The 21,243-nt window shown below is 36.0% G+C and overlaps 1 protein-coding gene across 1 annotated transcript in view; it reads right to left on the bottom strand.

Annotated features, from left to right (window-relative positions):
- grk6 (G protein-coupled receptor kinase 6) overlaps positions 1–21,243 on the bottom strand; it is a 41,172-nt gene that overhangs the window by 12,634 nt on the left and 7,295 nt on the right. The window contains exons 2-3 of the mRNA XM_059526688.1: positions 19,410–19,505; positions 5,673–5,785 (exon numbers count right to left, since the gene is read on the bottom strand). Of these exons, the coding sequence (XP_059382671.1) occupies positions 5,673–5,785; positions 19,410–19,505 (209 nt within the window). The remainder of the gene's footprint in view (positions 1–5,672; positions 5,786–19,409; positions 19,506–21,243) is intronic.

The raw sequence follows: 21,243 nt of genomic DNA, 5'->3' as shown, positions 1-21,243 counted from the left end.
GGAATTTTACATCACTATTCACGATAGCCCGTCGGACTGGAAAACACAATAGCCCCGGGATGTGGGGCTAACGATTTTGCGAGCCCTGCATATCAGACCTATCCAGTTTGTGAAACACTGATTTCCACACTAGATTCGTTATACAAAATAAATGATTATTTTAAAAGATTGACTCAAAAGAATCATCGGTTCACTAATCGGATCATGAAATTGTATTACCGAGCCAAAGATCTATTATTGACCATCTCGAATGAATAAAGACTTCAAGTTCATCTGTAAAGCACATAAAGCAATCGTTTATAGCAATTGAGTTTATAAACTTCTATTTTATGCATGATTCGTATGGATCTGTTAACTGAATGCAAAGTGAGTTCTAGGAGAATGTTTGTGTCTTGATGAGCATGCATCGCTCACTAGGAGTCGCTAAATGAACAGCTGCTGTTCTTTTTTTTATTTTTTAAACGGAGGATCAGTTGCCCTATTGGTTAAAATCCCCAAACTGTATACTTAAATATTAAATTAATAAATGACATCAAAACAGGGGCGTTTGCGTTATGATGTGGTGGGCTGCTGTGGGCCATAAAGTCCAGGGCCACTTTTTGGTCCTAGTCCGCCCCTGAATTTCACTACTTAAACCGAATGCATCCCCATGACGTTGACTACCACTTTATGTATGTTAGCTTGTGCTGCTAGTCGGTTGCTGTAGCGTTAGCGCTGTTATTTCCCCCTTCACATTAGCCTCTGCACCGGTCCACCCTGATGTTAGGAATAGGAAGAAGGTGCCAATCCTTTCAAACTGGCAGCAAGAGGGAAAATATCCACGCAAAGACGAGATGAGTGCCACAGAGCAGTCACAGGGTTTATTGTTAAAGGTTTGCTACAAATACAGTTTGATTTTGCAATTAAAAATATTTTTTTTACATTCCTTTGCATTTTAGTTGGTTCAATATTAGCCTGTACTCAATGTCATTTGTTTATTTATTTATTTATAATATGTTCATGTTGTGGCAAAAAGGTTTCTCTTTTTTTTGTTAATTTTGGCCAAGTAAGGATTGATACCAATCCTGAGTGTCTGCTGGCGCACCCCTATCCAAAAAGCACAACCAGTTGTATTAATAATGTTATCCTGAGTGTGAAGTGCTACCAGAATTAGTTTTAATTAAGGTGAAAAATAAAAGTTTTGTGTTGATTTTGAAATGGATTTTAAAACATATGGTATCGAAAAAAGTATCGTTAGGAACTGGTATCTAAACTGAGGTATCGAAATTGGCACCGGATCGAAAGACTTTGAACAATACCCAGCCCTACGTTTGAGACACTTTTTTTTTTTTAAATGGAAGAGTGTTTTTATTTCACATCTTTTGGACTGAAGAAATGCAACACCTGTTGACTGCAATGATAGACCTTGAAATATCAAAGAAAATTTTTAATATAACTGACTTTAATATAACTTTAATATAACTTAACGGAAAGTTCACTTTCTTTATTAGGTCAATTCTGGTAGAAATTCTGCATTTTACAGCTTGTTGAAGATGTACATGCATTTTATGCCTTGAAAGCGTTACCATTAGATTTTCTGTGATATTTGAATTTGATTTAAAATTTTATTTAATGGACTGCCGGTTAAGAACCACTGATTAAAGCCCAATTTATACTCCTGTGTCGAACCTACGCCACAGTCTATGCATAGACGCACTCCCTTACGCCGTAGCCTGACGTTCACCTGTCCAAAAATGTGTGTTCATGTGCACTTAAATATATTTTAATGTTACAACTTCTAATATAGAATAAAACAAAGCTAAGAACAAGTGTCTTATCATTTATTATACTACATAGCATTATACATCAGTAGTTGTCCGCGACAAACAATGTTGATCTGCTGTGGTACAAGTCTTTGTGGAGATTGAAAGAATGCCTTCTCCTTTTCCGTTGTTGTCTCCTTTTGTAGTTTTAAATAATGATTTGTTGATTTGATATTTATTTGCCGCCGTCATGGCTATAATGCTTCTCTGACGAGCCGCTTCTTCTTCTGCTTTTGTCATGGTATTGCGGGTTACACTATCATGCCCGTGGACACTGCAGACTAGCGGTTTGCATGTGTACTGTACGTCAACGTGGGCAACGATGTAGAAGTATAAATGAAAACTGATGCAATGCCTACAGTTTAAAGCCTATGGCGTAGGTCCAACGCAGAAGAATAAATCAGCCTTTAGAGTGACATAATGCCGATATACATATAAAATGAAATAGCTTATTTTACACATTATTAAATTATTTGGGTCAGCACTATACCTTAAAATTTTTTCATTTGTATGGATTTTTTTTGTGCCTTACAAACTGAAATGTTTTGTTTTCTTTGATATTTGTTATGAATTCCACTGGTCAACTTTTACATTTTACTAGCTTGGCCCATTCACATCAAGAACAATAAGCATTAGGGGTGTAGCGATACACATATTTGTACTGAATCGGTACAAGGCTTTAGGTTCGGTACGCATTACAAACCAAATTATACGTTGGACTAATCTTACTACATTAATTGTAAAATTACAATTATTTACCCCCGCAATATTACCACATAACTACTGCGCTGTGAGGATAACAAAAGATTAGGCTATTTACTCCTCAATTACCATGTTGTAAAAAAATGGTAATTTAAAACAGGTCTATTATACAATAGGGTTGTGCCGATAGACGATAGTATCGTGTATCGACGATAGTCAGAGATATCGACATAAGCAGATTTCTCTGTCGATAATCAAGACGATATTAGGCTCATTCTCCTATTAATGTATTAAATTATAATGATAATAAATATTGTTTCTTTTTATTAGGTGGCCGATTATAATTCGGCTATCAAACTGCCCAACTATTTAACTTCAGCGCCACATTTCAAACACACACACACACACACACACACACACACACACACAGAGCGCGCGCGCGAGCAAAAGAGTGTTACAGCCTGTCGCTGAAGTTGTAACGCTTTGACTCTGATAACTCGTTAAATCCATGAAATGAAAGAGATAGAAAATGAGGAGTTGGTGTCCCACACATTTAATGGCTGGTACATGGCAACGCGCTCTTCTCTTACAGGAGAGATTAACTCTTTCTTGGCGTTAAAAATAAAGACAAAATAATAAGCAGAGCGAACTTATCATCCATAGTGGTTCTCACGGAGCCCTTCTCTTAAAGACTGATTACTTAACTTATATCGCTCACTTTGTGGTGATGACGCAGAAGGACTACGTGAGAACCACTATGGAATTTTTTTTATTTTTATATATATATATTTTTTAAGAACCACTATGGATGATAAGTTCGCTCTGCCGCCGCCTTATTATTTTCATGCACCGCACTGTAATGTGATGCATGCAAAATACATAGTTTTGGCCGTTACAAAGTCTCCATCCACAAACAGACATACATCATATGCAGATATAAGGTATTTCATTTTTTGTCAGATTTGTCACAGGACGCGCGATATGACAGTTGAGTCCAACTATAAATGAACTAGCTGTTTTAAATGCAGTATTTTTATAGTTAACGTTAGTTTATCAGTATGTTTGAAAGTATATTTTTTTCGATTACTGGTGATTCCATAGGGTCTCTCTGGCGCACCTGCGTGGTTTAAAACACCAAATAGTTATGCTATGACAAGAACAAAGAGTCTCTCTCTCTCTTGCTCCACCCATGCACAATAATATCGTGTATCGCCGATCTCGCAGGCTGACGATATGATGATTTGAAAAATGACAATATCGCCCAACACTATTATACAATAAATTATAGGGCTGTGCGATTAATCGAAATAGTCATAAAATCACAATTTGAGCGTCCGCGATTTCTAAATCACTTTATAGCACGAATTTCCGTGGCCCCAACCTCCCGCAGTATATTATCACAACCGATCAGAATGCAGATCAGAGCAGACCGGGCATAGGCCTACATAACGCCAGGTTCACACACTCCGTCTGTGGTGTTTTTCTGAGCCCATGTTAATGGATCAGAGCGTTCACACTGCACGCGGTAAAAGATGTGAACAGAAAAGGTTAGAAATAAAAAGGAGCAAAAAAAATTATATCTGGCGCATGAGCATAGAGAGATTTGTGAGTGCACGGGACACACTTTGAGAGAGAGGAGAGACACGTTTGAAGTGTGCGCACACTCTCCGGGCGAGAGCAGCATTTGGTTTTATGCAAGAGCAAAGGAAATCCGCATGCGAGCGGAGAGATTTGCACTCGCGCATTATATTAAATGTGCTTTCGCGCTACTAATGCGCTCTGGCTGCTGCTTCTGCCCCGCATAGACATACTGTATATGCACTGCAGACAGAGTACGTGTGAACTTGTCACAACTAATATATTTCAACACCTGAGGCACCGCTACAATGAGCTTTATGACCAATGCATGGCAATATGTCTATATGTCTAGACATTTTGTCACACGTTTACTTGGTGATTAATTTGACTTATGTGTGTTAGAGACATGTTACAACTTTTTGATAAAGCTAATTGATTTTCTTTTGGAAATATGTTTCAAATTCATACTGAAATCGTTTATGACTGTAAAGCATGTCTGTGTGTGTCAAAATCGTGATTAAAATCGAAATCGCAAAACTGATCAAAGAAATCGCGATAGGTTTTTTTTGGCCATATTGCACAGCCCTACCTATAATCAAAATATTATCATTACAGTCATCAATAAAAATCAATGAAATAAAAAGCTTTTTAACTTATTTCAAGAACCGACTTTCAAAAACAACCTGTTTAACATCAAAATATGTTTCTTCTCTTTTTTTTCCACTATGTACGGGCCACAAGAGAAATATTAAGGGACTAAATTAAAACAGTAAGCTATATAACGTTATAAGCATATGTTGAAGTAGATTCATCTCTCATCGTCTCTGAGAGAATATTTGTTCCGATTTTACTGAGATTAAGACGTTTATAGGCATAGCTCCTGCGCAAAATTTTTGCTTATGTGATGCGCATTTGCTCATCTTCATGGTTTAAAACAGAAATATTTCCAACATTGCGAAGTAAGCAATTACCCCCCCGACCCCCCCTCATCAAAAATGTACCGAACCCTGACACAAGTCAGAACCGAACCGTGATATCTGCAACGATATCTTTTTAGCATTCACTTACAAATGATAACGTTATGTTTATTGCAAAAAGCTCGCTTCAGTTATGGCATCTGATGCTTAAAATGAACAAGCTCTTTCATGTCAGGTGGATTTTGAGTGACTTAATGTTTTTATCATTCATCAGCTGAATAAAAAGTGATTCCAACAATGTTGTTCCTCTGTGTTCTTATCATTATATCTGTAGTGTGGACTTCCTTATTCTCATAGAATAAAAAATATTATTAAAAGTTAGTTATCACCCTTGGTGTGAACAGCATTTCAAAGCTACTTCCGAAGCCAGAGCTGTTCCATTCAATTAATAACTTTATAAATCTAAGTTTTAAAGTCATTCATAAGTCTAAATAAGCCCACCTAAACACCACAATGACTTCACAGTATGTTATGGGTAACAAAGTGAAATATTTGTTCTAGAACTAGCCTCAACTTGCTAGTTTCAGTGTATCCAAGGCAGGTTGTTCATAAAGAGAAGAAACAAACATGTTTTGCCTTTAAAGTGAAGAACAATTAGTGGTCTGCTTCTCACCACAGCATCCAAAAATTTGACACAGCGCCTCAACTCTGGCCTGGTGTCGCAGAACTGCCGGAATAGCAAGCGTCCGATTGGCTGCCTCTCGCAAAGGCTGTTGTAGTCTTTCTCTGTGGAAATACAGCAACAAGAAACACAGTGACTAAGGGCTTTGAAAAGGTGGAGTTAAGCATGCACACACACACGCACACACAAATGAGTAAATATCATTTGAGACATTCGATGAATACAATAAAAATCAATAGCACTTTCCTTTCTTTTTTTCGCTTTGGAAAGGAAACTGAAGAGACAAAACCATTAGTTGACCACAACAAAATGGCCAATACCATCGACAACATCCTAAAAATATTAAAGGCACACCCCAGGATTGGTAAAGCTTTTCCTTTTTAGCCAAATGCAAAGAAAATGCACATTATTTACAAACAGATTAGTATACAACTCGAGTTTTACACCAAAACTATTAAGCATAAACTAAGTAAACAAAAATGTCCATAAATATTAAGAACTGAAAAAAAAAAATCTTATTTCATAAAAGTACACAGGCTTGGCAATATGCAGAAATAATTGAGAAGTGAGAGAAAAAAAAAAATTGAGCAGTATGCATTGAGAATATGCTCAGTGTGCCAATGTTTTATTATTTGCATAAATATTTATTTAATTTTAATATATATAAATAAAAAATATTTTACTTTCATTTAATTAGAACCTTTTAATTTACAAAATAAAAATATATATAAAATTTAAATTGACTACCACTTAAGAACTACTGATCTAGTAATGTAAGTTCAGAGTGACTGAGATTTACACAAATTGCTGAAATGAAATATTCATATTTTACATGATCAGTTTGAGTTTTTTTCCCAATTTCTTAAAATCCAAAGTATTCAATAAACAAAACAAAAATTCAGCCAAACAGACACGATTACCAGTGAATAAACTCAAAATGGCAAAATGTTGATGGATTAATTGTCCTGACTCCTGACTGATATAAAGCTCTGTCAATTATAGTATAGCCTAACGTGCAATTAATTCAGCCTAGCAGTAATGTAGCCGGTGAGCCACACACCTGATAGACTAGTTGAAATGAGTGTGATTATTAAAAGAGAATGCATTGAAGTGAACAGAGTGAGAAGGCAGTGGCCAGTGGCTGAGATTTGCATTTGCTCCTCAGGTATATGCAAAGAGACAGTAGGATTTACACAGAGGCAATTGGGAGTGTGTGGACCTGCAGCGATATAGAGGCAGTGTGTAGGAGGCTGGTATTGATAGCAATGCTGCATAAATACGTGGAGAGCTTACAGCTACTTCATAACACTGCTGCTGGCAAAAAGCGCAAAACTGTACTGCAGATAACAATCAGCTTTACTGCTGTTAATATATGGTTGTTTTAACTAGAGAAGATGGGATCTTTTCGGAGAAATATTTGTTCTCAGCATTACTGTTGAAAATGAATACACTGTGTTTTTGATACTGATTCCCATAACAAGATGCTGGCATCTCCGAAAGTCTTATCAAATGCTAGCTTAGAAAATAGATTCTCATTTAATAATTTTCGTGAAGTTCTAAATTAGTTTTTTCAACTTCTCAAACTTCAATCTATAATGCAAAACTTGTAATGCAAGTGAATTGGGGCATTAGCCCCACAAAACAAGTTGTTTGCTATATTAAAAAAATGTATGTGGCCATATTGAACTTAAATTCTAGACATTAATCACTGAAAATATTGCACAGTAGCATAATGTAGCATTACCTGCCATATTTGAATGTAAGCAAATACAAATGTGATTGTAGAGCTACATGAGAGTTTACTGTGTTATAGAACATAGGCTGAATTTTCGGAATGATATCAGGGTGAGTAAATGACAATACTTCGTTTTTTAAATAAATATTTTATTCTTTTTATTTTATTATTATTTTCCATCTATATATATCTATATATATACAGTACAGACCAAAAGTTTGGACACACCTTCTCATTCAAAGAGTTTTCTTTATTTTCATGACTATGAAAATTGTAGAGTCACACTGAAGGCATCAAGGGCTGTTTGACCAAGAAGGAGAGTGATGGGGTGCTGCGCCAGATGACCTAGCCTCCACAGTCACCGGACCTGAACCCAATCGAGATGGTTTAGGGGTGAGCTGGACCGCAGACAGAAGGCAAAAGTGCCAACAAGTGCTAAGCATCTCTCGGGGAACTCCTTCAAGACTGTTGGAAGACCATTTCAGGTGACTACCTCTTGAAGCTCATCAAGAGAATGCCAAGAGTGTGCAAAGCAGTAATCAAAGCAAAAGGTGGCTACTCTGAAAAACCTAGAATATGACATATTTTCAGTTGTTTCACACTTTTTTGTCATGTATATAATTCCACATGTGTTAATTCATAATTTTGATTCCTTCAGTGTGAATCTACAATTTTCATGGTCATGAAAATAAAGAAAACTCTTTGAATGAGAAGGTATATCAATATATAACAATATATATATATTGTATTTTTTTTTCCATTACACTGTTGCATTTTTAATTGTTACTTTACATTTTTAAGTGTCCAATTATTTTTGTGGGGCCGCTGTATTTAATTGTGTCATATAGTTTGAGGTCATAAAAGGGCATTTTATCTCACAATGAACATGTAGTGCATGATTTTGTTCAGGGGTTTATGTCAACGGTTTCCTGATTGAAGCTTTTCTAATGAGTTTCAAACTGCCTCGGTTGTAGCTAGTAAACAGAGTGATTATGGTATCAATAATTGATCATGAAATGAGGCCGCTTTATCTTCCTCTCTTCCCCCCTTCCGGGGTGGTCTTTAACTATACAACACCACTTACAATCCTTAAAAACAAATCAGGTTTGACCCCCATGCACATTTTATGTAAATGATTAAATGAGCAGCAACATGGTTTCATTCATATGGTCACAAGGCTTCCTTTGAGTGTACAAAGTCATCGGAAGAGATGGAGAGATTGGCCTTTGGAAGAGGGTCTCGCCATGTCACACTATTACTTCTCAGAGGGGTCTAGTGACCTGTTATTAAATGGACAAATCAGTTAAGAGAGAAGCTCCTTAAAGTCAACATGGAATCAAAATTTTAATTTAACGTGTTATTACATTAACCATATCATTATTATATATGTATTATTAATTCATCACTGCATGTTATTCAAAAATTGCCAAAATGCTATGCCTAAAATGACTTCTCCAATTCAATAAATTCCAGATTAAATCAAGTGCAACTCTACATTTTTACTCAATGCATGTAAATGTGTCATGGTTGACACATGGTTGCTAAATATGCAGCAGTTGCATACTGCTGTGCTAAATAATATAAACTGAAGACATTTTGTGCATTTCTTTAAAATTACTGGTTTTTAAAAACAGATTAGAGATTAAGTAAATCATGCCAGAATTGTCATTTTTGGGTAAACTATTGATTATTAACATAAACTACATTCACACTTATTCTATATGCAACTTGACAGGGTCATTCACATTTACAAAAGGTTAGCCAATGAAAATAGAGGTCACTTGCAAACAGAATCTTAAAAGTACAATAACAAAAATAGCCTGTTTCATTCTACAAGCCAGAGAGAGAGCAAAAACTTTTATGTAAATGTAGAACAAAATGACATTAAAGGATTAATTCACATCCAGAATAAAAAAAAATCCTGATAATTTTACTCACCCACTTGTCATCCAAGATGTTCATGTCTTTCTTCAGTCGAAAAGAAATTAAGGTTTTTGATGAAAACACTCTGCATTGTGTATTTTTCTTTGGATTTTCTATCATATAGTGAACTTCAATGGGAGCCAATGGGTTGAAGGCCCAAATTGCATTTTCAATGCAGCTTCCAAAGACTCTACACAATCCCAGCCAAAGAATAAGGGCCTTACTTAGGGAAACAATCTGCCATTTAAAAAAAAAAAAAAAACACTAAAAAGAAATAAAGAATATACTTTTCAATCACAAATGGTTGAAACTTGCACTAGCTCGGCCTCACGCATTACATAGTCACGTTGGAAAGGTCCGATATGACGTAGGCGGAAGCACCGACAAAGCGGACATGCAAAGGAAGTTCAATGTCAGATGATTTTAAAGTTGAAGGAGAAAATCAGATGGACTTTTTCACCCTACCCTACTTTTTTGAACTGAAGTACACAGACAGAGAACTAACCACGTGTGACCTTTCCAACATGATTAAATAATGCGTGGAGTTGCACATGCACTTTGCACAGCTAGTGCAAGAGGAGCATTTGTGGTTACAAAGTACATAAATTTGTTTTTCTATTTTTGTAGGAAATGATTGATTGTTTCGCTAGATAAGACCCTTGTTTTTTGGCAAGGTTCATGTAGAGCCCTTTGAAGCTGCATTGAAACTACAATTTGGACCATCAACCCTTTTGGGTCCCATTGAGGTCCACTATATGGAGAAAAATCCTGGAATGTTTTCCTCAAAAACCTTAATATCTTTTGGAATGAAGAAAGACATGAACACCTTGGATGACACTGGGTGAGGAACTTATCAGGAATTTTTTCGCAGAGGTATGTGTAAATGTTTGTCATTTATGTTCACCAAACTTAAAAAAACTAAAACAAAAAACCCTGTTCTACTGTTTTTACTTGTGCTATAGTTTGTAATTGGTTTGTTTGTTCTTTTTGTTTTCTGATTGCTGACTTAACTTTAATAAAGTTTGAATTTTATACTAGATACCTTTTGTAGTTTTTGCTGTGGTATCAAATTTGAAAAGTGAGAAATTATTTTAAATTTTACTGCTATCTATGGCTGTTTCTCAATTCCAAGAACGCAAAGAACAGGCTTGTGTTCTCGTGGAGACCGGTCCAATCTTCCTTGGAAGAACGATCTCGGAAAGGATATGAGAACACAGAACACACCCTTATGAGTATTGAGATGTGCTACGTTCTTGCTTAACTGACCACATAAATCACAGCATAAGCAGCGGCCAATGAACCATAAATATAACATAACAAACAAATGTCATAACCTATTAAAACATTTCAAACTATTATAAATATAGTTACATTACATACAATTGTATATGGTTTTATTTTACAGCGTTATATGTTTAACTATGACTACGTTAACATTAATTTTAATATGACAATAAAAATAGTGTAGACTATCTCTGGGTCTTATAACTTTATTAAAATGAAGTAAAACAAAAAGATAAAGGTTTACTTTCAAGAGCCGTCAAGCATTTGCGAGAGCGAGTTTAAAGCTTACAGGTTTCCGTACACCGGTCACCCGCAGCGTCTTGTAATTTCTAATGGCTGGATTCTGTCAAGTCTGCACTCGATGCATCCTCGAGATCAAGAACTCATCCGGGCACTTCCATGCATATTTTGTACTTGCATTCTTGAGAATTGGAATTGAACTTTGACGGTTAATGATGACGTATAGCGAGAACACAAGGACGGTAAAGAACGCATATTGAGAAACAGCCTATATTTGTTGTTGTCATGATAACCTTATTAGAATACAAGGTTACATAGGTCAAAAATAACAACAATAACTGGAATATATATATATATATATATATATAAAAATATAAATCTATATTAGACATAACTACAACAAGGTCAGCATGCTAAAAACTCCAAAAGTACTGGGGGATATTAGATTTTCATGTGTAATTGTTTAGATAGTGGGAGCAATTCTGTGATAAAGTCAAATATACAGCCAGGGAAATATACAGTCAATGTCATAAACCTGAATTGAAGGCTCATTAACAGTTGCAGTGGTGTCTCACAAAAGCCATACAGACAAAAGCCCACTGGAGCCTGACATGGAAACCATGGGCCTCATAATGACTGTTTGGAATATGTGTCTTGGCATGGGTGCGTGTTAAGCCGGTTTGTTTTTGTCAGAAGTGAAAATCAGTCAGCCTTCCTGACTGTGTGTAGACAAAGTGAAACCTAAGATGTCTGGGTGGATTAGAGTGTGCTTCTGGGCATGTTGTCATTTGCCATGGAGGTTGACTTTTGGTTCCTTGCATTTAAACACAAAAACATTTAAACATAGAGATTCCTGAGGTGCCAACCCTAGTGACTGTGCTTTAAAACAGAGAAAAGGATCTGAAAATCTGCTGTGGTATGGTCTAAAGCACCATGTAGACATCTCTAAGCTTACTGTAGGAATCAATGACAATAAAATAGACACTTTCTCATATAAACAACTGAAACATGACCTTTGACAAAAGTCAATGCAGACATGTTTTCTCAATTTCCTTTGGGTCTGTCGTCACAATTTTACACTCAACTTGGCAAAAAATTCCCAAGGCTTTCCGGAATGACCTTTTTTAAGAGAATACCAATGAATTTTAAGCACAACAATTAGACAAGACTGAACAAGCTTGGAAACACTGTCTTGCATAAACATGAAAAATGATACTCTGTATCCTTGTATCTATCTGCACTGCTCAATCAGGTTTATATTTTGTTGTGATTGTTATTTGAAACAATTCAGAGGATTTCGATAATAAGTCAAACAGTTTTAACTTCCATAGAGATATATCTCCATGTGAAACAGATTAAAAATTGTACTCTGAATCTTTTTATCTCTCTGCTACCAATCACAATTGGCCGATAATCACTTTGGGATGAATGATCGGTGGTCTCTAAAAGGGCTGATCACATAAAACCGATCTCAAGCTGATACCTTCCGTTGAGAGGTTTGGCATGAAATGCAGTGGCACCATCTCAGTCTCTGTCCGGTGCGGGTGAAAGAACAATTCATATTTCTTTATTAAATAATTGATAAAGAAATTTGAATAACAAATGGCTTTAAATCACATCGTGTCTACACTATAAGGGAGCTGGATGCTGCACAGGTGACACAGGAATTGTCACTTGCACTATCGAGGCAGTGTTGCACGACTTGCGTAGTCACTAAAGTTTATAAATTGCATTTTTTCTTTTTAATTCTTGCCAGTGTTTAAACCATTCAACGCTCGCATGCTTTCCTGAAGACCGTGTGCGCTGATGCACACTTACAGCGCACACACGCATAACAATGCCAGGTTCACATTACTCCGTTTGCAGTGCGTATGTGGAGCGCATTGTTTGCTGCAAATATGAACATGCATTGACACAAAAATGTAGTAATTACATCATAAAAGCATATAATTAACGTCTACTGTGTTTCACAGCCAACACAGGCTATGTTTTTTTGTCTAGGTTTAAAGGAAAAGAACACTTTTAGATAAACAAGTCAATCATTTTAAAGTTCTTTATGAACTGCAGGATTGTTAGTAATAAAGATTTAAATGCAAAAGAAAAGGCAGTAGAGCGGACTGTTTCTGTCAATGGTAAGTTTACATTTAGAATGTTTGTGATAACGTAAGAAAATTAGTTTAAATTTTTTGCTTTAGCAACTTAATATATAAATCTAAAAGTAAATGCAAAAGCATTTGATGAAAAGATTGTATTACTGTGCTGTAAAAAAAGAATCACAATGTTGAAAAAGCATTTTGAGTAAAAATGTTTGTATTTAAAATCAAAATAATGGATAAATGTTGTGTTTGTGGTAAACAGCCATGGATCAGGACCTGTGTGAAAGCACAGTCCGTGCTGCTTCAGTACCACACATAGAGTATGTGTGATCCTCACATACAGCTACACGTCATGGGTTAACACATTTACATAATACACGCCTATGCTATATGTTGGCCAGCTGCGAACAACTTGACCCAGCCCATAAACACGTCATTCTACTGACAACTGCTTGTCTAATCTTGGGGAGTTCAATGCGGGATTTACAAAATGCTCGCTGTTGAAAGATGGATCAGTATCCTGTTTATTTGGACCAGCTCCACTGAACTACAACCTGTAAGTATGATAAATAGCAGATGTTTATATTTTCTACAGAGTGTTCAAAATACATAACTATTGAAATAGGCATATTGTTTCCAACACCGCTATACGCCGAAGACAAATCACAACAGACTAGGCCATTTGACCAATCAGAGCAGATCAGGCCCACAGAGAGGAGGGGTTTAGAGAGACTGAATCTTTAAACTGCTTCGAACGAATCGTTTGAGAATCACTGGAAAATGAGGTGATATTAAATGAATCTATTTTGAGAAAACGAAAGCATTTTTTGACCTAGTATGCATATAATCCTATTGTAGTAAACTCCCAAAACAATAATAGGAAACGTAAAAATGGCATAATGGGGCACTTTAAAACATCTCAGAGGATTTCAACAATTAGTCAAAAATTTGAATACCGTAATGATATATTTCCATGTGAAACACGAAAAAGAAGTACAGCAGGACTTGTTTTTATCCTTGAGGACTGGATCATGAAAATAAGCATTGAATAAACCAAGACCTGAATACCAATTTGCAGTTTATTATGGAGAGGTAGAAAAAATTTGTTTCAGGAATTAAGTAACATAGTTAAAATCAAGTTCATTATGACAATAAATATCTTTGAAGTGGTCACATTTAAAACAAGTGATCAAATTACATATTTGTTGTGTTGCATAGATGTTCATTAACTTTGGGGGTGGAGCAATCAAGATCCTTTTGGGTTGTGGAGTGTTTATTTTAGTGATTTCAAATATCAACAGTGTTTCTCAGAAATCACTTACTGCACCTGTAATAGAAAATGTTAATTTCTTTCACTGCTGTGAACTAAGCACCTCACAGAACATGAAGAATGTGAAAATCTTTATGAATCTTCTGACTATTGGGATATGAATGTACAACATGTAGCCTAGTTTGTCGCAATTTACTGTTAGGCATATTATCAAACATAAAAACGGTAAAAAAAAACAGATATTTAGGCACAGACTTGTTCATAAGTAACATTTGATATACTGTAAAACTGTTGACAAAGTGAAGAAAACTTGAACACACTGATCTTTAGCCTGTCTAGAAGCAATGTGGCAAGACATGACGCCTTCACAGTGTAAAATGATGAAGAGAGGTTTTAGTGAATGGGCACATTAAATGGGATGGGAACACCCCAGGCGTGAAAGGTTTAAAATAATCAGGGATGCCTAAAGGGGACCTTTATTTCTTTAGCTCTTTTAAGCATCCTTTTAAGCATTTTGAATGTTTATATTGTTTGGGCCTTCATTTGTGGTTTTGCAATCAAGTTCCTGCTTCAGATGCCTAAGGCGAAGCCAGTGTGATTCTCATAAAACTGAAGAGGCACCACAGTTACATGGGAAATTGGATTATTCACAAAAGTGTAATGGTATTGGTCACAGTAATAATTCTAATAATAAAAAACTTAGCTTGAGACAGTGATTATAACAAAGGAAACAGGAAGTAAGTGAGCACAACACTGAGATGTGCGATGGGCACAGTGCAAACACACACACCAAGTATTTCACTTCCTGCCCAAGTGAAGTTGGTTAATATTCTTAGGACTGTTTCCTTTTGAACCAGTTTCACCAATGAACTCTGGTTAAGTCAGGTATTATGCTTATACAACTTAATAATGGAAAACAGAGGAAGCTTTCTTCAACATCAAGAATCAATGCTTTCCCAGAGTAGACTCCTCGGCGGCTCACAACTGATTCCCATCTAAACCACAACTCAGCTGCAGAATCTGGTGACATTAGGATGAATTAGGCTCCAAATTTAGAGGAAATTATATGATTGAATTTAAACTAATAGGGACTTTTTTTGTACGCCCACTGTACAAAATTCTCACTATTATTGCAGCTTTGCTTACACATGGGCTTAGGGTGTGAACCATTTTCTAACCCTAAATAGTAGTAAATATTAAAGGTATGTGATCTCACACTGTTTGTTGCAACCATGAATAATAATGCAAACTACACACAACGTCCTAGAACCGTCATACAATTTTGCACAACCAAGTAATATTTACATTTTCTAAAGCAAATGTGAACATCTAGTTGCTACATCTATCTACGCATTTGTATTTAGATATGAGAAGTTTTATTTTGAGAATAGAGGGAAATACCACATTTCCCTGGCATTGCACATGCCCAAGATCACACCAGCAATGTTAGGAAGTTAAGAGTGGTTGTGTAACACCTCAAGTTTCTTCCACAACCATTCCAACAACATTTTTTGATCACTGACATTACCACCACAAGCTAAGCTGTCAAAAACAAACCTACCATGACAGGACACCAATATCATGACCCTAACAATCATAGAATGTCACATCTATTTGAATGACAGAGAACTGACAGAGATGGAAGGTGCAGAAGTGCGGAGAGTATGCAGATGCAGATTGCAACAGTACATTTGGTAAGAACATCTATGTGATTTCTAAAGGAAACTGATTCAGCAAAAGTTGATCACAAGGCACACACAGGCCTATTGTAAATAAAAATCTTTAATCTAAACATCTTAATTCACAATGTATCTGCAAAATGTATCTAGTTTTAATTTACCGGTGTGAAATCAAAGACAATAACTTTTAATACAATTCACAGTTTTTTTTCTTGAGAACGGTTAAGTGACTGACATAAAAAAAAATGAGTTAACTTCCTCTTTCTGGCCCAGCCACAGTTTCCTCTCCTCTACAACAGTCGCACATTTTCCCCATGTACTTTGTTGCTGACGAAGGCATGAAACTCTGTGGCCAACCTACATTCTCAACATCTCAGTTTACATTTATTATAACTTCAGAATTATGGGCAATATTGCAAAAGTATGCATAACATTTTCAGTGATTGAAAAACAGCTGGACTAACGTATTACCCTAAGAAGTAGCAAGATACACAAAAGAAGATGTGTGGGAACCATGTGCATGCTATTCTCTGCATGTGTGACAATACTGAATGAAAAAAAAAAAAAACACCCCATCCCAAATATCACAAATATCAAGGTACTTTCAAAAATACATGCACATGAACATTCATTTACACAAGTGAATTATCATTGTAACAATGAAACTACCCTTTGTGGTGCCAAATACTAATAATACTAGATGGTTCACTTGTAATAATGTGAATGGAAGAAATTGCAAAGTGCAATATGGCTAAATAAGGCTAAATAAAAGAGCCAATTGTCAGATGGTAAAGTCTAACCAAAATTTTAGCTTTTCCTTGCCAAAATGTAAGACCTCATCAAATAAAAATGATTAAATTATAACTAGTGTGATGCCAGGCTAATACTATCTGCTTGCTAAGGTGATCACAGTGTTTTTTAACATGCTAAGGTATAGATTTAGTAGTTGCTAAGGAATTCTGGGTGGTTGCCCAAGACAAAGTCGCTTAGGAATGTAGAGAAGCTTGAAGTTTATAGATTTATTTATTTTTGGTCCCTTTATCGTTCTCCAAGAAAAAAATATAATTTTAGGACTGACTTTTCATTTGCATAGTAGCATATTGCTCAGCAATCTAAATTTCAGATAGTTTTATATGACACCATTAAAAGGTGTCTAATAAACTATTGTGGTTTTTTACAGTTTTTAACTTCCTTAAAAGGATACTCCACCCAAAAATGTTTTTTTGTCATTAATCACTTATCCCCATGTCATTCTAAACACATAAAAGCTTGGTTTGTCTCGGAACACAATTTATGATATTTTGGATGAAAACCGGGAGGCTTGTGACTGTCCCATGGACTGCCAAGTAAATTACATTGTCTTAGGTCTAGAAAAATTTGAAATGCATTGTTAGAATAGTTCATCTGTCATCAGTGGTTCAACCGTAACATTATGAAGCAACAAGAATACTTTTTGTACAAGAAAAAATATATAATATAAAATAAGCCTTTAATATAGAGACTATTCTGTGTTCAAGCACAAGCATAAAGCCTTCCCCTAAGCACTGGCAAATGTAATGACTATGAATGCGTAGGGAAATAAATAGCAAGAGTATATTTTAATTATTTATTAATAATGTAGCATTTTCTGAGTTAGTATACAGTATGCTGCAAAGATGAAGCTGATGATGCTGATTTGCCATCTCTACAGTACAGCGGATGTGCCTTTATAGAGAAATGCACCTTTCATATAGATTACATAGAATAGAGAGAGAGCTTTTGTTTTTGATTTAAAGTAGACATTCAAGCGCGCTCTCTCTCTCTCTCTCTCTCTATATATATTTCTCATGTCTGTGAGGCACGTAGCCTATATGCAGAGTAAAATTTTTGTGACGCACTCCAGTCCATCGATACGGAAGTTCTAAGCGGCCATGCATTATAATTTTTTTTCCTTTTTGTTTTCTCATTATAACGACTTATTTTTCTCGTTATCTCGACATAACGAAAGGTGCTCTTACTGTAGCATATATTTCAGCAAATTTTGCTTCGCCTAGGTAATAACGTCTACAATACTGTACATAAATAAAGGCTGATCAATCACTGTTGATTTTTCCAGAGACAGTACACCAAACGTTTTGTTTTTGTATTTAACATGTTTAAATGGCAACACCGCGAACACAGACGGAGTGCCTTCAGAAGGATGCAGAACTATTCTAAGATCTTGAGCTGCTTGGATTAAACTCACTTTTAATTTTCCATTTATTTGAAATAAAATTATATATAATTTGTCATTTTTATTAGTCCTTATATGCTGTGGCAGATATCATGTGTGTTACAAGCTTCTGTTTGAAAAGATCGTTCATGTGCAGTGTATGTGTGTGTGTGCAGAAAAAAAACGATTACAACATTATAGAACAAAACTGAATTAAAACATACTGAGTAATGAGTAAACTGAGTAAAAACATTAAAATAATGTCCTTAGTTTTAAAATCAGTTCAAGTCTTAAAGGGGAACAGAGTCACGTGACACAGTCAAAAGAAAATACTTAAACTATTTAAAAAAACAAACTTGCAGCAGCTGATTCAGAATAAGAGCCAGATTGTTATAGCAAAGTCGGAATTGAAGCATTTATTTTAGAAATAGCCTTTGCAAAGCCAGCCTTGTAGGCTACTCTCCTAGGTACACAAAAATGTCTTCCATAAAATGCGGTGCACAAATTCAAACATCTGGGTTGTGCTGTTCTGTTAACCAACGATTTCTCATTGCATCTACTTTCGGAAGGCAAAATAAAGTGCTTTTGCTTTCGCACAGAAACACACAGGGTCTCCCTAACATGGCTGCATCAACACTACTACGCTTCCTGAAACCACACCTTTCTTCGCATGAACATTTGGGCATTACGCAAATATTTCCACATCGTGACATAGACATGTGGGGGCGTTTTTGAATGAGGCGTTTTAGCCGGTCTAAAAAATAATTATTTTGTGGGAGACTTTGTAACTCTGCAGATCTTATACATGCACAAATAGCTACATGACACACTTAAGAAAAGGAAAAATAGAAATTGCATCATATGACCCCTTTAAGGTTCGAAAATTAAGAAAATTCATAGAAAAGAAGTAAATATTAGCATTTCATTTTAAAGTTTACTGTAAAATAACTGTATTTGTATGTAAAACTCCCTTTTTATTTTTATTTATATCTTGTAAAAATAAGTATATTAGGATCCCATGAAAATGACCAAGAATCTAACAATTAAAGAAATAATAATCTTTTTTTTCTAAATAAATGAACAGTGTTTCTACATTTGCTCATAGGACAATGATATGTTCCTGTGGCTCAGTGGTAGAGCATTTTGTTAGCAGCACAAACAGTCATGGGTTTAATTCTCAGGTAACACACATTTTAGCCTGAATGTACTGTAAGCTGCTTTGGATAAAAGCGTCTGCTAAATGCATAAATGTAAATGAGTGACATTTATCAGCTCATATGACACGTGTGATGTAAGCATAAGATGAGTACCTATAGTCTGACGTAACTCCTCGCACAGGCTTATGTGAGGGAACTGAAGCATCTGTTTCCATTTCTTGCTCTTGCCTTTTCTGTTCCCACCCCCTCCTGCAAAGGAATCGAGCAAAGATCAAATTAGAGGCAGGAACTGCATACAGGCTTTAAAATGCTATTAGATTACTATCTTAACACAGGTGGGCTTTCGAAGACAGAATGGGATATGAATACATTTATATCATCCTATAATGTAAGTAATATACAGGTGATTGTTTAATTAAGGCACTTTTGAAAGCTTGAAAAATAAGACTTCTTTAAACGGTTTCATTAATGTTAAAACATTTATCAGATTTATCAATTGGATTCTGGTATGTGTGATAGTATGGATGTTTGATATTGTGTGATGGTAATGACATCTCTCCCTTTTTCATCTATCTATCTATCTATCTATCTATCTATCTATCTATCTATCTATCTATTCTTCTTTCAAAAAACATACAATGTGTAGATTTGATAACTATAGTATAATGAGGTACAGTGCATTATGTTTTTATATGGTATATATAAAATACATACGGCTCCTCAAAGCACAGTAATGCCATTTGTGATTGTTACTTTTTTATATTACATACTGTATTAAACTTCGCATACCATCATGAGGGCTCTTTAAGAGGCTGATGGAGTAAATAAACCTGATTTTATGCAAAATGTCTATTATATTAAATTGCAGCCATGCAAAGTGTTTGTGTAAATGACAAACTCTGCCAAGAACGCAAGACACATTTGCTAAAGGGCAACAAACACATGGTTATCAGTGATAAAATGCTCAAAATACTTTCAATTTCACATTGACATATTCCAGTCTAACACGAGTTGGCTTAAGATGTGGTCCTTGTTGTTTATCTATGTCCAAGCTGTATCTAATACTTCCCTGGATTGAATTCAGGAAAAGAAACACGCCAATGCCATGAGAATGTCCCACTGGCCCACGCCAGTCCAAGCTAACGTCATCAGGACAGCTCGGGCTCCCTGATTAGAATGACTGGCCCAGGTGCAAGGCCTGATGCGCTTGTCAACAGACTGCACGGGGAAAGGTCAGGAAGCGATGCTGTGCGCGGGACACACTCGCTGGGAATGGAGAGGACTCTTGTGAAAGCTGCAGCCAGGTGTTTGCATTGTTGCTAGGCTATGAGGGGATTTGTGGAACCGATTCAATGCTAATGGGATGGGATGGGAGGGTGGAAGATCCAGTGATTACAAATGTACAGGAGAAGCTTGTGACTGCAATCTGACAAGAGTTTTAAAACACAAAGACTTTCCCAAATTAGAGACACTAGATGAGCCCAGCTGTGAATCCTCATTATCTTACATAATCGAAATGTATTGTGCAAGCCCAGGCATTGTACTAGAGCCCGACCGATATATCGGCCGGCCGATATTATCGGCCGATATAAGCTAATTGCATTTAAATCGGCATCGATGAAACATGAGAAACAGAGTCTCATGCTTCACTCATGTTATGAGTGTTGCATAGTGTGCCCACCAGAGGGAGCTCTGCAGCTCCAGAGTTAACAACAGCGCCAGAAGTCCACTACAGAAGAAAGCGATTAGCCAAGCCACGGAGATGTAACTTACTGTTTTGACGGTGAGTCTGTCGTTCGTCATGTGAAATGATTGTAGATTTAGTTCATACCCTGTATATAAAAACTGTGTGGTAGTTCTAGCTAACGGTCCTATCATTATCACTTCTAAATATTCTGTAACATCACTTACAGCCGCTAATGCATTGCTATATTAGATTAGCCGCAAAGCTAATACCATGTATATCAGTGGAAGAGCGCGAACGTTA

This window comes from Carassius carassius, chromosome 36 (genome assembly GCF_963082965.1).
Source record: "Carassius carassius chromosome 36, fCarCar2.1, whole genome shotgun sequence".
Taxonomy (NCBI): Eukaryota; Metazoa; Chordata; class Actinopteri; order Cypriniformes; family Cyprinidae; genus Carassius; species Carassius carassius.
Note: the sequence above shows the minus strand (reverse complement) of the source record. Positions and strands in the feature narration are given on the sequence as shown.